Here is a 15,155-nt window from a genome sequence, read left to right on the forward strand (position 1 = left end):
AACAAAATGTATGATGCTTTACGTGTTATTCATTTGAGTATAAATAGTAATCTAAAACATCTTATATTAATTTACAGAGAGAGTAGGAGAGATAATGAATAGACGTGGAAGCAATTATTCAATGTAATGCCCACGAGCGAATGCTCTAGCTGAGAACGGGATTTTTAATTTTTCGCCACTAGTTACTTTGCCCTTTGACGATTAGCCACTCATTATTTTGTATTTGCTTATTTGCCACTGCTTAGTTTGCAAATTACCAGAGTGTGGGACCCACGTGGAAATCACCAGAGTGCCCCTGCCGATTCGATTCACCCAGGAGATGAGCTCGTCTCCTCCCTCGTTCCCCATCTGTCTCCCGTCTATCGCTACTGGTGCTCCACGGAAGACGGCGGCGGTTCGTCCCAGGGATTCCCCGTGGTCCTCGACGGCGGCTCTCTTCTCTCTCTCTCTCTCTCTCAGCCCGCCGTCCGACATGACGCAGGTGCTGCTGCTTGCCGCCGCCGGTCCCGCATGCTCGTGCGCTGTCGTTGCTCTATTTTTCCGCTGCTGCTCTTCTTGCCGGCCCGTACTGCCGTGCCGCTGTTGTTTGTGGCCCTGTGTGTTGCTGCTGCTTAGTGCTTACTCATGGTCAGTGGAAGACGCGGTGGAGGCGCTCGCTGTTGCCCGGCTCCACTTAGGTTCCGTCGTGTTTAGCCTTCGCATGGACCTGGGCGCTGCTGTCTTTGCTGCTGCTCTCCGTTGTTGCCCATCAGCTAGCTGGCGCTGGCCTTGTCCGCTGCTCGTAGAGGAGCGTCGACGTCTACTGCCGTGCTTACAAGGGATGGGATTGAGTTCTTCGCGTGCGTCTGAGTTCATGCCAAATAGGCACATAAGGGTATACTTGTCCACTGCATTGTGCAGGTAATATGTATATCATTTGGAATTATTGTTTTTGTGTCGAAAAGTGGCAAAAAAATAAATGGCAAACAAAAAGAGTGGCAAAAGATCAATTACAACCTAAGCAGTGGCAAATTGTCAAAGTCCAAAGTAAGTAGTGGCTGAAAATCAAATCGCCCGCTGAGAACGCATTTGATCCACAAAGCAGATCCACTAGAAACTTAAAGAAGACGTAAAATGGGCAACAAAATAGAAGGATGATTGAATGGTCCCCCCATCATGTATGGCATCGATGGTATTCTTTCTGTTTTATGAAAAAAGTTTTCGTCCCGTTTTATATATAAAGCAATGATCAACAACATTCGATATAAGTGCACACCCTCACAATCAGTGGCGGAGCCAAGATTCGAGTATAGGGGGAGACCGAGTACGTATATTGATTTAATCTCGTTGGTAATTATTCGTCACTCCTATTAAAATTGTCGATCGTTGGGGGGGGGGGGGGGGGGGCCGGGCCCCTGGGGGGGGGGGGGGGGGGGGGGGGGGGCAGGCCCCTGCTCGTCCCCCCTAGCTCCGCCCCTGCTCGTCCCCCCTAGCTCCGCCCCTGCTCACAACACACGCACACACGCACCCAAGGCAGGATTCATAAGCGTTCAGCGCAGCAACACCAACCCAAGCACTACATATGACGAACCGTGGGCTTCAAGGCGGCGCCTTCATGAAGGGAACGACACTAGAGCGTCGTCACCGTCTGATCCGAGGATCAGAGTTTCTCCTAGAGCACCACGACGGACAATGAGAGCCACGGCGACGCTTTCAAGAAGGGAACGAGTTTCACCGCCGCCGGTCCGTCCGAAGATAGAGCAGGTTTTCACCCCGACCACCACTCACCGCCACCGAACGCCACACCCCGGCTACCACGCCGCCCACACGGTCGTGGCAACCGGGCAGCACCAAGCCACGGGCTCTACCCATGAGCACCGCAGAACCACCACCAGGGCCGCCGCCCTGGCATCAAAGACCTTGACACCACCTCACCCGAGATCCGCCGCTACCCCAACCAAAGCACATGGACGACCCCCAGTGACGAGACCCAATAGGCCGGCCAAACTTGGCCTTCATCGACCCGTTCTGCGGCACCGGGCGCGAGACGAGCTCGGTCCTGCTGTCGGGCGCGAGACGAGCATGGTCCTGCTGTCGGGCGCGAGACGAGCTCGGTCCTGCTGCCGGGTGCGAGACGAGATCAGTCCTGCTGCCGGGCGCGAGACGAGCTCGGTTCTGCTGCCAGGTGCGAGACAAGTGATGGACCACAGCGGGGGAGGGCCAGCCCTTTGACGAAGATAGCGGCCGGACGCCGCGAAGATGGCTCGAAGGTCGAACCAGGCCGCCTACAAACGAACAGACGCCAGAAATCCAGCCGTCGCCGCATGCAACCCGCCGAGCCGCCGTGGTGTCACGCGACGAATGGAAGCCTCCACCAGAGGGCTGAGCCGCCTCGTCGCCACCGCCCACAGCCGGAGCAGCAGCCACGCCGGGCCAGTGCCCCAACCCGCGCCGCCCACCAGAAATCGCCAGATCCGGCCGGCACGCACCGCCACCACCGCCACCAAGCCGATGTTGCGCCGGTCTCCTTGCTGGCAGCAGCCGCCGCCCGACGCCTAGGGCCTTCGGGTCGCGCCGCCCGCAGCCCTCGCCGCAGGAGCCCCGTCGCGCCAGATCCGCTGCCACAGCTGGGCCCCACGCGACCACCACTAGTCGCGACATCGGCCACGCGGCCCCCACCCAGCGCCATCAGCACGCCAGGCGACGTCGCGCCGCGGCGCCTGGCACCCGCGCCGTGCCCGCAGCAAAAGAGAAGGGCCCGCGCCACTCATCTGTATGCGGGGGAACCAAAAGACCTCGCCGCCGCCGGCCCGGGCGAGCTTTGCCCGGCCTAGCCCTCTGACGGCGGCAGGGAGGAGGAGGGAGGAGGGAGAACTCGGGGGCGGCCGCACCGGAAGCCCTCCCCGCCACCGCGCGGGGGCGGCGCGGGAGGGAGAGGCTAGGTCGGGAGGGAGAGGACCTTCATGGGTGGAGCAGTTCATTCTTTCCATTTTCATTGCACATTAGCTCTGTTGTGAGTCGAATTGTATAAAAACAATGCGAATGTTTACAAAAACAAGCATATATAATGTGAAAATGTATTTCAACGATGAATTTGACATACTGGTTTATTGTTGCAGATGTTAATAACTTTTTTCTATCAATTTGATCAAAAGTTTACACAGCTTGACTGGTAATATGCAGAGAAAATAAGAAAGGGAGTACTACAAAGTACAAACGTTGGAGTAATAATTAAGTAGGGATACATTCAACCGCAAAACAAACAAACAAAAAAGTTGGGATACATTTGTAGGCACGAAAATGGCCCAATCCCAACACTGGAACTGGGCACCATCGATCGAACACCGGGAATGGCAATCAGTTCTTGGGCTTGGGCTGCTTCACTATCATCACAGAGCAGTGCGCATGGTGGGCGCAGTAGTCGCTCACGCTCCCGAGCAATGCCCTGCGAGAAAGAGGAGTTCAGACAAAAAGTCCATCACCATTAGGTTCGGTCTCGCGGTGAAAGCGCACACTGCAGGAGAAAATCAAGAACCTCTTGATGGCGCCGTAGCCGTGACTGCCGACGACGAGCAGATCGGCGTGGTGCTTCTCGACGGCGTTGCACAGGACGTGCCGCGGCTCCCCGTCGACCACCTCCACCACGCCCTGCACCTGCGGTTTCGGACAAGCAGCAACAGGTTACAGATATCCAATGTGTGATCGTCTGTATGTCTGTCCATGGGGCAATGCGACGAGCGACGAGCGGAGTTGTTGTTGGTCGCGGATGTTACCGAGTTGGCGACGCAGAGGCGGCGCGCCCTGTCCACGACGCCGTCGGCCTTCTTGCGCAGGTCCGCCTCCACTAACCTCACCACGTCGCCGGACACGCCTGAAACGGATCCACAGAGAATTCAGTCAGAGCTCGCTCCGACTCCGGACGACAAAACGATGAAGCATTAAAGAAGAGGAGGTTAACTAACAACGCACCGGGGCCGCCCATGGTGACCACGGGGGAAGGGGACGGCTTGGCGTGGACGACGACGAGCTCCACCGCCCGGGCGCCGGGCACGCCGGCCGTCGCCGCCACGTGGCGCACGGCCCACTCGAGCGCGCGGTAGCTGTGGTCGCTGTCGTCCACGGCGACCAGCACCACCGTCTTGCTCCTCCCCTCCTCCGCCGGAGCCGCCGCAGACGCCACCGCCTTGGTCTCCGCCATCATGTAACAATCGAAGGACGCGAGGACTGAAACTGATTAGAGAAGGTTTCTTGGTTGAAGTGGTTATAGCTCAATGCCGCGGGCTAGGCCTATATATAGCTCACTTGTCAATCGGCATTGGAGGTGTGAGAGTGGCACGTACGGTGGCGAAACCGGAGGCGCGGTTGCGTGTGGCCGGTTACCGGCGGGAGGTGATGACGGCAGGGCTCCCCCGGTTTCAGTTCAGTTCTGTTGCTTTTCACTTCGCACGCATCATCTGCCCGCTTGGATGGGGACGGCGACGGCAGCGACGGTTCGGGGGCATGGCATGGGTGCGGTCGTTTATTTTTCCGTCGATGCGTGCTGATTTCAGATGCACTCGAGATGCGTGTTGCGATTTGGGATAGAAGAGAATTTGAGAGCGGCACCTTCGTCTTGTGAGAAGAAGAGGAGTATTTTGTTTTGGCGGGTTGAGAAGATTTTTGGTTTTCTTATATCCCAAGTAATCGAAGAATTGCTTTATGTCTAAGTTTCCCGCTGAAAAGTGTAATTTTAGTGTACTCTTTCTTTTGCAGGGAATTTATTAGTGTACTCTTTTACAATCGTAGAAAATAACAACTTCATCGAAAATGAAATTGTAATTTTCTAAATTGCGTAGATATAAGCTTCATGAAGAGAAACCAATCTTCCGGGGAACGAGCCTGTCTGGTTTGTCCTTCGTAGTTCTCCTTCATAGACGGAGCTCCGTTGTCTGGTTGCAAATGACTGAGTTCTCGTGCGCATCTTCATACCACTTCAGATGGCCTCTACAGTGCGGTGCGGGTTGAGTTGACTATCGGCTACGGCGAAGATGGAGTCGTTTGCTTAGGATTTAAGGATGCCGATGATGCTTTATAACGGAGGAGTGATGACGATGACGCTTGCATGCTGTCTCAACGAGGCCTGGTGTGCGTGGGGTATCTTGTGTGTGTTGCTTAGCGGTTGTGATGGTTTAGCCTGGTTTTCCATAATAAACTAGACAATTTGGTTTTCGCTCGGGTTTTCCTAATTAACTGAGCAACTCTTTTCTTCTTAATGAATGTAGAAATCCTGCCACTTCAGGAAAAATAATTGTTGGCGTTGACGAGATTGAAAGCCAATTTCTCCCTGCTCTTCAACCCGGTAGTTGATGTTCGCTCTGAAATGGTTATTAAGGCTTCCAAACTATTGGTGCAATCAAGTGCTCCGAGAGTTTTGAAGACTGTTGGACGAAAACAGCGAGGGGCTAATATGTTTGCTAGTGCACACAACCAGTCCCTAGAGTTCAGAGGAGCTTTCTATAAACTTAAAAGACTATTATCTATGAAGCAAATAAGAACGCTAAGGCAATCGAGGAGATTGCCATCGAAGTGATTGCGTGTCGGAGATGACTCCCAAAAAATGTTGCTGAGTCGAAGCAATTGGTACGCGAGGCATCCGAGAGAAAATGACTACAACAAAGAAGAATGAAGACGAAGTGAAGATGTGCATTTTCTTCATAGTCTTATTTTCTTCTATTGAGTCATAGGACCACTGTACTTTTAAGAGGGGATCGATGTTTCAAGCCTTTGGTCTTTATGATGCTTAACCTAAAAATATCCAAGTGAGTTGAGAGAAATCTCTTCGTGCGAAAAGTAATTACTTGCCAACCAGAGATGATATTCTTCTCAGTTGCGAGAGAATTGCTCTAGTAGAGGAGTCAACTTTACTTGTTCCTCAAGTAAAGTTGAAAGGTGCGTTTGAAATCTGACCGTTGGAAACATGTCGGTTTGACCATTGACTGGCCTCGAGGCCCCAAATAGTCATTTCACCCTCGGGATTGCTCCAGCTATAATAGCCATCCCCCACCTGCCGTTATAGGTGGTGTTTGGTTCTCTAGTCTTAGGACTTTTTCTAGTCCCAACTAAAAAGTCCCTAGTCCCTAAGAAGTTCCTCCTTGTTTCTTTCCAAAGACTAAAAAGTCCCTAGTCCCTTCCTAGAGGTTATAAATGACCATGTTGCCTTTAGTATATAGAAAAATAACAATCAAACAACACCATGGGGTGGCGGGCCAATGGATGCATGGAAGGGCATTGTTGGAAAAGTCCCAAAAAGTCCCAAAAAGACTCTCCTTGAGAGTCTTCTTCATTTAGTCCCAAATACCTAGTTTAGTCCCTAAAAAGTCCCTCCCATTTGGTAGAAAAGTCTCTAAAAGGGACTTTTTCTAGTCCCTACACAAAAAAGTCCCTGGAAGCAAACACCTCCATAGTCCGCTACTCGGTTTGATTTGTCAAGAAGGTTGTTTGAGCACCCCTATTAGAAACATTTGAGTAAATCCATCGAGAGAAAAGCCCAGAGCCCGAAGCCTAGATAGTGGTTTAGCTCATGTGCTCACGTTGTGTTGGTTTCAGCAAGATTCCTCTGAAATAACATTTTTCTTGATTGCATTTTGCATTAATATCTATTGTATTTTTACACTAATGTTGATTTTAAAAAAACTACACCAATGTGTACAATTTTTCTGGAATCAACAACATTTTCATATGGGGTTTATGGTATTTTTGTCCGCTCTCTTGCATTGTTGGAATGTGTCTATTCCATTTTTCAACTGATACTGTTGTATTTTCCCGACAGAGTGTAGTGGATTTTTAGGCTAAGTGAATACCATTTTTGTTAAGTCTACAACAATCATTTTTTAGTTGTCTTATGCAAGTAAACACTAATAAAAGCATGAAGCAGTTATTTAACAAGATCTTTAGCCTAAGTTTATTTTCAACATAAATATAGTTGTCTTATGCAAGTAAACACTAATATGAAATATTTCATTTTTGAACGGATAGTACTGTTTTTCAACAGAATGAGTGACGGAACTTTACGTGTTATTTATTTAAGTATAAATAATAGGAGAGATAACGAACAGACGTCGATGCAATTATTCAATGTAGTGCCGACGAGCGACTGCGCTAGCTGACAACACGTTAGACGCAAAAAGCAGATCCACTAGAAACTAAAAGATTGCATAAAATGGAACAAAGGAGAGGGATCATTGAATAGCAAGTCTCTGGAAGAAGGGCAAATTGATGATGATATCGGATCGGAGGATGAACACTGAAAGCATCATCTATGGCTTTCGGTTTTATTTACTTAGCATTTTTTGGCGAGTAATTTACTTTGCATATTATCTCTGTCGTAAGTCAAACAATATAAAGCCTGACTAAGTTTGTAGAAAGCAATACAGATGTTTACAAAAGCAAGTCTATTTAATGTGAAAATGTATTTCGATGGCGAATTTAATGTGCTGATTGGGTATTGTAGATGTTAATTTATTAATATAAATTTAATCAAAGTTTACAAAGCTTGACTGCTAATATTATGCAGAGTGAATAAAAGAGAGTACAAACTCGTTGGAGCAGAGATAATTAAGCAGGGATACATTGTGTAGGCACGCAAATAGCACAATCCCAACACTGGAACTGGGCAGGATCGATCCAACACCGGAAATGGCGGTCAGTTCTTGGACCCGGGCTGCTTGACAATCACCACAGAGCAGTCGGCGTGGTGTGCGCAGTAGTCGCTCACGCTCCCAAGCAATGCCCTGCAAGAAAAGAGGAGTTGAGACAAGAGACAGTCACCATTAGTTTCAGTCTCGCGGTGAACGCGTACCTCCTGATGGCGCCGTAGCCCTGGCTGCCGACGACGAGCAGATCGGCGCGGTGATTCTCGACGGCGTCGCACAGGACGTGCTTCGGCTCCCCGTCGACCACGTCCACCACAGCCTCCACCTGCGGTTTCGAATAAGCAAGCGGCACGAGTTACGTACAGCCATGCAATGTGTGATCGTCTCTGTTACTGACTCTTATATCTGTCCATGGAGCAATGTTATGTTACCGAGTTGGCGGCGCAGAGGCTGCGCGCCTTGCCGACGACGCCCTCGGCCTTCTTGCGTAGGTCCTCCTCCACTAACCCCACCACGTCGCCGGGCACGCCTGAAACGAATCCCCAGAATTCAGTCGACAGAGCTTTGCTCCAGTCCGGGTCCAGACCAGAGGACGAAACGATGAAGCATTAAAGAGGAGGCTAACGCACCGGGGCCGCCCATGTTGACGGCGAGGGAAGTGGGCGGCTTGGCGTGGAGGACAACGAGCTCCACCGCTCCGGCGCCGGCCATGCCGGCCGTCGCCGCCACGTGCCGCACGGCCCACTCGAGCGCGCGGTAGCTTGCGTCGCTGTCGTCCACGGCAACCAGCACCACCGTCTTGCTCCTCCCCTCCTCCACCTCCACCGCAGCGGCCACCGTCTTGCTCCTCCCCTCCACCGGACTCGTCTCGACCGCAGCAGCCACCGTATTGCCCCTCCCCACCTCCACCTCCACCGTGCTCGCCTCCACCGGCACCGCAGCAGCCACCGTCCTGCTCCTCCCCACCTCCACCGGACTCGCCTCCACCGGCACCGCAGCAGCCACCGCCTTGGTCTCCGCCATCATATGACAATCGAACGTTGCGAGGATTAAAACTGACTAGAGGAGGTTTCTTGGTTTGAAGTGGTTTGCAGATGTAGCTCAAGGCCGCGGGCAGGCCTATATATAGCTTACTCGTCAGTCGGCATTGTGGGTGTGCGAGTGGCACGTACGACGGTGAAGCCGGAGGCGCGGCTGCGTGTGGCCGGTTACCGGCGAGAGCTGCCAGGGCTGCCCGTTCAGCTTTGTTGCTTTTCAATTCTCATTATTGCCCGCTGGATGTCGACGGCGACCGCAGCGACGGATCGGGGCATGGTGGTCGTTTCTTTTCCGTTGGTGCGTGTTGATTTGTGATGCACTCGAGATGCATGTTGAGGTGGAAGATAATCTGAGAGCGGCGCTTTCGTCTTTTGAGAAGAAGATAATCTAGGACCGCAATATCTTTCCTGGGAACGTTTTCTCAGCAAACGCTCGAATCGTCATGGCAACTTTTATGAGATTTGCCACATGTAACCTAGAAAAATGCCAGTAACTTTTTTTAATGTCGTCCGCGTGATCCAGATCCAATGGTTATGGGGACGTTCCCTGGGACCTCAACGTTCCCTGTTATCATTTTCTAAAAATTGTTTTATGTTTAAAGCATCTTCGATAGATGATGCAAATTTGAAGATGTAAAACAGAATATGTAAAATATAGCTCCAAAAATGCATTTTACTCCCTCCGTTCTTAAATATTTATCTTTCTAGAGATTTCAAATAGATTACCACATACGGATGTATATGGACATATTTTAGAGTGTAGATTCACTCATTTTGTTCCATATGTAGTCACCTGTTGAAATCTCTAGAAAGACAATATTTAGGAACGGAGAAAGTACATCTCAAAAAAAATGGCAACTCCAACTGATGATGTAAATTGGTGATGTAAAAGTGCAACTCTAATAGATGATGCAAATGGAGATGTAAAACGAGTCGGCATGAGCGCTGGCGGCCGAGCGCCGAGAGCCGGGAGCAGCGCAGGTGGAGCAAGCGGTGGCAACTGGTGTGTCGGCGGCCGAGCGCCGAGAGCCGGGAGCAGCGCACGTGGAGCAAGCGGTGGCAACTGGTGTGTCGGCGACCGAGCGCCGAGAGCCGGGAGCAGCGCACGTGGAGCAAGCGGTGGCAACTGGTGTGTCGGCGACTGAGCGCCGAGAGCCGGGAGCAGTGCAGGTGGAGCAAGCGGTGGCAACTGGTGTGCCGGCGGCCGAGCGCTGAGAGCCGGGAGGTCGAATGCGGCGACGGGAGCTCGAATGGTCGCTGGCGAATTAATCACGACGGGACGGCGTGGCGACGGCCGTGCGACGCGAGAAGGTCGAGTCTGGCAGCAGAAAAGCTGTAGCGGCGCTGCGGCGGGTGTGCGGCTCGAATCTGGTAACGGCGGGGCGGCGGGGGGAGCTCAAATCATACGGTGGCGCAGCGGCGATTCGGCAGTGGAGAAGCGACCAATTCAGACGATTTGGAGGCGGGCATCGGGGGAGCGGCGGCGGAACTGGAGGCGGGGGCGGTGGAGCGACCGAATCTGGCAGTGGGGCGGCAGCCGCGGCGGCGACCAACCGGGACGGGGCAAAACCAGGGCGGCGGCATGGCAGAGGCGGTATGGTGGCGGAGGCGGGATTGGGGACAGTGGTCGCGCCGACGAAGGCCCGGGCGGGGTTGGCGGTTGCGACGGAGGAGGCGGCAGGGTCAGCCATAGCCACATTTTCTCGAGGTGGAGATGCAAATTTGCATCTTTGAGGTGTTGTATTTTACATCTTCATAACGCGGAGATGTTTTTTTTTGCATTTGCATCATCAGTTGGAGAGGGAGTTTTAAAAGTTGGTTATTTTTGCATCTATATCATCTACTGGAGATTCTCATAAGTCTTTTGCACAAAAGTGTAATTTTATTGTACTCTTTAGCGTATTTTAAGGAAAAAAAACTACTTTGTTAGGTATCCCAAAGGACATGTATATTAGCAGACCAAATAGCCTCACCCGTTTCTCGAGCCATGTTTCACAAATTTGTTGACGCCGACGAGATTGAAAGCCAATTTCTCCCATGCTCTTCAACCTGGTAGTTGATGTTCTCTCTAAAATGGTTATTAACGCTTCCCAACATAATTTGTTTAGAGGGTTGTGCTCTAGTTTAATTTCTTGAGTTGTCTGCATTCTAAAATGGTCATTAACGCTTCCCAACATAATTTGTTTAGAGGGTTGTGCTCTAGTTTAATTTCTTGAGTTGTCATCTGCATTCAGTACGCAGAATTACTGTCCGTTTTTGTAGAAGATGGTCTAGACACAGCCAAGAATATGAAGACTACCGGGGAAATGTCAGGTGCTCCATTCTTAGGGTACTTCCTATGCTCCAAATCTAAAACATCAATTTTATAGGTCTTAAAAATTCTGAAAAAAAAATTGAATGTTAGAAAGAAATGTGACTGCACCTCCTAAAAATTTCAGGTCCAAACTCGAAATGTACATTGAGAAACAAAAAAGACAAATTCAGATATAAATAGTGTCAAATGTTGCTTTTGTCTTTTTATGACACTATTCATGCTAGATTTGACTTTTTTGTTTCTCAAATGTGCATTTAGAGTTTGGACCTGAAATTTTTAGGAGTTATAGTCACATTCCTTGTAAACATGCATATTTTTCCAGAATTTATTGAAATATTTAAAATTTATTTATTTGAAGTTGGAGCATAGGGAGCACCCCAAGGATGGGAGTACTAGATATTTCCCCAAAGACTACCCTAGTTTGTTTTGAGAATGTTTCTGGTATGATGAGCTCATTACTCTGGGTACTAGTGAAGAGAGAATAGCTCTACACACCAAGATTTTTGGGTGCTCTCTAAATGTGCTTCCCATTAAATATTTAGTAGGTCCCATACACTTTGATAAGCTTGGAAGGGAGGATATTCAACCCATTATAGATAAGATTCTTAAAACATGGCTGGTTAAAGAGGGAAGCTCATGTCTTATTCAACTAGGCTTACCTTCACTAAATCTTGTCTTGTTAGTATACCTGTTTATCTTCTATCTTTCTTTAAGTTCCCTATAAATGGGCATTAGACATGATCTATACCCAACTAGCTCATTGTCTCTGGAGTGACTATGAGGGTAATAGAAAATTGTGTTTAGCACCCGGTCTGTATGGCTAAGAGAGACATGGTGGACTAGAGATTCCTAATCTCAGGGATGTCAATTTATGCTTGTTAGGCAACTGAGTCAAAAGATACATGCATTGCTGATGAGGGCTAGATTTGGAAGAGAATCGTAGATGAAAAATACCTTAAATCTATCCCAAATATCTTTGCCAGTAGATGCTCAAACCCATCAAAATTCTGGCATGGTGTCTGATGGGTCGATAAAGCTCTCAAACTTGGGTATAGATAGGTAGTTGGTAATGGGAAAAAAGATAGATTTTTGGAGGATACCTGGCTTCGTACCTCTCCCCCGTTTGTTCGATTCTGGACCCTCTGCTCTATATGCCATCATCGTTGTGCTATTGTAGCTGAGTTCTAGGATAGCAGTAGCAGTAAGCTTACTTTTTGGAGATTTCTCAAGGGAGGACCCTTTTGGCTCTCGGGTGCATATGCTCCCTGATGAACAGTAAATTCAAAGTAAATAATAAATAAATTTAAAGATTCGGATATTTTTTTTGTAGATGTTCTTATTGGTGTAACAAACATGACAATTTTCTTGCGAAGCAGGATAGAAATGCTTCGGCGATGACAAATTTCTTAATGAATTGATTAGCTTTTTTAAAATCTCACAAGGCTTTATTATGGCGACTGGATGTATTACATCCAATGGCCGATAAAGCCTTGCGAGATTCTAAAAAAGAGGTAATCAATTAATTGATTAGCTAAAGAAAGTAAAACATATTAAAGAAAAAACTAGCCCATATCCATGGGCCATGGCATGGCTGCTCCACCCATGGGCCGACAGGGGCATAGATGTGGCGGCATCGTAGTAACGCTCAAAGCCTAAGACAGAAAAATATCACTTTTGAGAAAGCAAACATAATTTGCATGGCTATCATGGATAATTGGGAAAAGAATCACGAACAGAGGCTGCAGTATGTGTATAGTTATTTTCACTATTTCCCTCACTTTCGATGGTTTGCTACAATGTATCGATGGAAACATACCTAAAGCATGCAAGTGGGCAAGAAAGGCCTCTGCTTGTGGAGATGTCACTAGCCGGCCTCTGCCTTCTCTGAGAGCAACAAGCGAGCAAAGGCCCGAGCGAGCGTAAAAAAGCTTCAACGAGTGCACGTGGTGGCTCCGACAGTGGGGATGGACATGAGGGTTTGCACATATTTTTGTTTTGCTTACCTTCATTAATCTATTTCACTTAATCTATTCCAATCTATACAATGATACTTCGATTTAAGATAAGGTCTGCTCTACAAAAAAGGATGCACATCGATATTGTGATCTCATTTTGGCGATTGGCTCCTAGTTTCATTGACTTTTAATATTTAAATCTTTAATTCCATTTATGTTTGAAGCTTTTTAGACGCATTTTGTCAAATTCATAGCGCACGGTCCACCATTTAAAATTTCTTCGGCCACCAGCTTCGTCTTGTTATTCCACACAACACTATGTTTTAAGTTTTCTATTTCGACGTTCATAGACGAATACATCTACATATATCTACTGTATTGTGGATTATTGTAACATGTACACCGTGTGATTGTTAACAAAATCGGACCAAAATTGTGCAATCAAACATAGCAACGGCCAACTTAAATCCAGAAACACAGGGAGCGACTAGTTGAGGTTAACCCCCGGCTGGGTGTCCCAGCAAACAGTTTCTTAGGCGTAGAAGCACTCCAAATGCTCCACATGGTGCACCCTAGCGCGTCACCACGTGTTGTGCGTTGGATGCTTTCCGCATCACGACAAGTTTTCAATTTTCTTTTTTTTTTCATGTTTTTTTTTACTTTTCCACTCTATTTATTTGATTTTTGAAAGTGTGAAGCACCAGTGTGCTTCTGCGTGAAGCACAATACGCCTGCAAGTGGCACCAGCGCATTAGTGCTTCATCCCCCGCTATAAGCATAGTTGCGCTTCCCCGGGAAGCACAATTTAGTGCACCCTAGAAACACATATTTGCTCGAAATAAAAAGTTGGTCAAAACATATCAACATGTAATAAACTTTTGAAGATCTCAACGTGAAAAGTTGGTCGAATGATTTGTGATTTGAACGCACGGTTCAGGAGGTAAATCATTTAAAAATAATAATCTAGAAAAAAACCACAAATAATCAACCTCTCATCCTCACGCGTGGATGAGAAAACCATCAAAAGTCTTTGGTTGCGACATGTGATGCACATACACTACACCACTTGCCACCATCAAAGGAGATGTCATAACCTTTACAAGGGGTGTCCATTAACTATTGGTTTCACGAAACAGAGGCAACCAAGCACTACTCGCACATTGATGCCCATGTTGTTGGGGAACGTAGTATTTCAAAAAAATTCCTACGACCACACAAGATCTATCTAGGAGAAGCATAGCAACGAGCGAGGAGAGTGTGTCCACGTACCCTTGTAGATCGAAAGCGGAAGCGTTTAGTAACGCGGTTGATGTAGTCGAACGTCTTCGTGATCCAACCGATCAAGTACCGAACGCACGGCACCTCCGCGATCTGCACACGTTCAGCTCGGTGACGTCCCTCAAACTCTAGATCCAGCTGAGGCCGAGGGAGAGTTTCGCCAGCACGACGGCGTGGTGACGGTGATGATGAAGTTACCGACGCAGGGCTTCGCCTAAGCACTACGACAATATGATCGAGATGGAAAACTGTGGAGGGGGGCACCGCACACGGCTGAAGATCAACTTGTGTGTCTATGGGGTGCCCCCCTCCCCCGTATATAAAGGAGGGGAGGAGGAGGCCGGCCGGCCACAAGGGGCGCGCCCAAGGGGGGATCCTACTCCAAGTAGGAATATGTTCCCCCCTTTCCTAGTCCAACTAGGAGAAGAAGGAAGGAGAGGGAGAGGGAGAGGGAAAGAGGGGCCGCGCCCCCCTCCCCTTGTCCTTTTTGGACTCCCCTTGGGGGGGGGCACCACCTCTTGGTTGCGGCCCTCTCTCTCCCCTAAGGCCCACTAAAGCCCATAACTTCCCGGGGGGTTGATACGTCTCCAATGTATCTATAATTTTTTATTGTTCCATGGTATTACATTATCTGTTTTGGATGTTTACGTGCTTTATTAAACACTTTTATATTATTTTTGAGACTAACCTATTAACCCAGAGCCCAATGCCAGTTTCTGTTTTTTCCCTTGTTTCAGTGTTCCGCAGAAAAGGAATATCAAATGGAGTCCAAACGGAATGAAACCTTCGGGAGCGTGATTTTTGAAACGAACGTGATCCAGGAGACTTGGAGTTGAAGTCAAGGAAGCTTCGAGGTGGCCACGAGGCAGGGAGGCGCGCCTGCCCCCTGGGCACGCCTCCCACCCTCGTGGGCCCCTCGTGGCTCCCCTGACTGACTTCTTTTGCCTATATATGTCCATAT

The 15,155-nt window shown here is 49.0% G+C and overlaps 2 protein-coding genes across 2 annotated transcripts; both read right to left on the bottom strand.

Moving 5' to 3' along the window:
• Positions 1-3,096: 3,096 nt before the first annotated feature.
• On the bottom strand, positions 3,097-4,247 carry LOC125535715 (universal stress protein YxiE-like). Its single transcript, XM_048698780.1, has 4 exons — positions 3,949-4,247; positions 3,753-3,850; positions 3,515-3,633; positions 3,097-3,424 (listed from the first exon to the last, which is right to left on the bottom strand). The coding sequence occupies exons 1-4, from the start codon at positions 4,178-4,180 to the stop codon at positions 3,337-3,339; spliced, it is 537 nt and encodes a 178-aa protein (XP_048554737.1). The 5' UTR covers positions 4,181-4,247; the 3' UTR covers positions 3,097-3,336.
• A 3,213-nt stretch (positions 4,248-7,460) lies between these two features.
• On the bottom strand, positions 7,461-8,814 carry LOC125535713 (universal stress protein YxiE-like). Its single transcript, XM_048698778.1, has 4 exons — positions 8,240-8,814; positions 8,042-8,139; positions 7,817-7,935; positions 7,461-7,748 (listed from the first exon to the last, which is right to left on the bottom strand). The coding sequence occupies exons 1-4, from the start codon at positions 8,634-8,636 to the stop codon at positions 7,661-7,663; spliced, it is 702 nt and encodes a 233-aa protein (XP_048554735.1). The 5' UTR covers positions 8,637-8,814; the 3' UTR covers positions 7,461-7,660.
• Between the last annotated feature and the right edge of the window lie 6,341 nt (positions 8,815-15,155).

This window comes from Triticum urartu, chromosome 2 (assembly GCF_003073215.2).
Source record: "Triticum urartu cultivar G1812 chromosome 2, Tu2.1, whole genome shotgun sequence".
In the NCBI taxonomy this organism is placed as follows: domain Eukaryota; kingdom Viridiplantae; phylum Streptophyta; class Magnoliopsida; order Poales; family Poaceae; genus Triticum; species Triticum urartu.

What these genes read in the sequence shown, in the direction of transcription:
- LOC125535715 (XM_048698780.1), bottom strand. Translation starts at nt 4,180, where the DNA reads ATGATGGCGGAGACCAAGGCGGTGGCGTCTGCGGCGGCTCCGGCGGAG. An exon ending in GGTCACCATGGGCGGCCCCG is followed by an intron (nt 3,851 to 3,948) that starts GTGCGTTGTTAG and finishes GATCCGTTTCAG; the next exon opens with GCGTGTCCGGCGACGTGGTG. An exon ending in GGCTACGGCGCCATCAAGAG is followed by an intron (nt 3,425 to 3,514) that starts GTTCTTGATTTT and finishes TCTTTCTCGCAG; the next exon opens with GGCATTGCTCGGGAGCGTGA.
- LOC125535713 (XM_048698778.1), bottom strand. Translation starts at nt 8,636, where the DNA reads ATGATGGCGGAGACCAAGGCGGTGGCTGCTGCGGTGCCGGTGGAGGCG. An exon ending in CGTCAACATGGGCGGCCCCG is followed by an intron (nt 8,140 to 8,239) that starts GTGCGTTAGCCT and finishes GATTCGTTTCAG; the next exon opens with GCGTGCCCGGCGACGTGGTG. An exon ending in GGCTACGGCGCCATCAGGAG is followed by an intron (nt 7,749 to 7,816) that starts GTACGCGTTCAC and finishes CTTTTCTTGCAG; the next exon opens with GGCATTGCTTGGGAGCGTGA.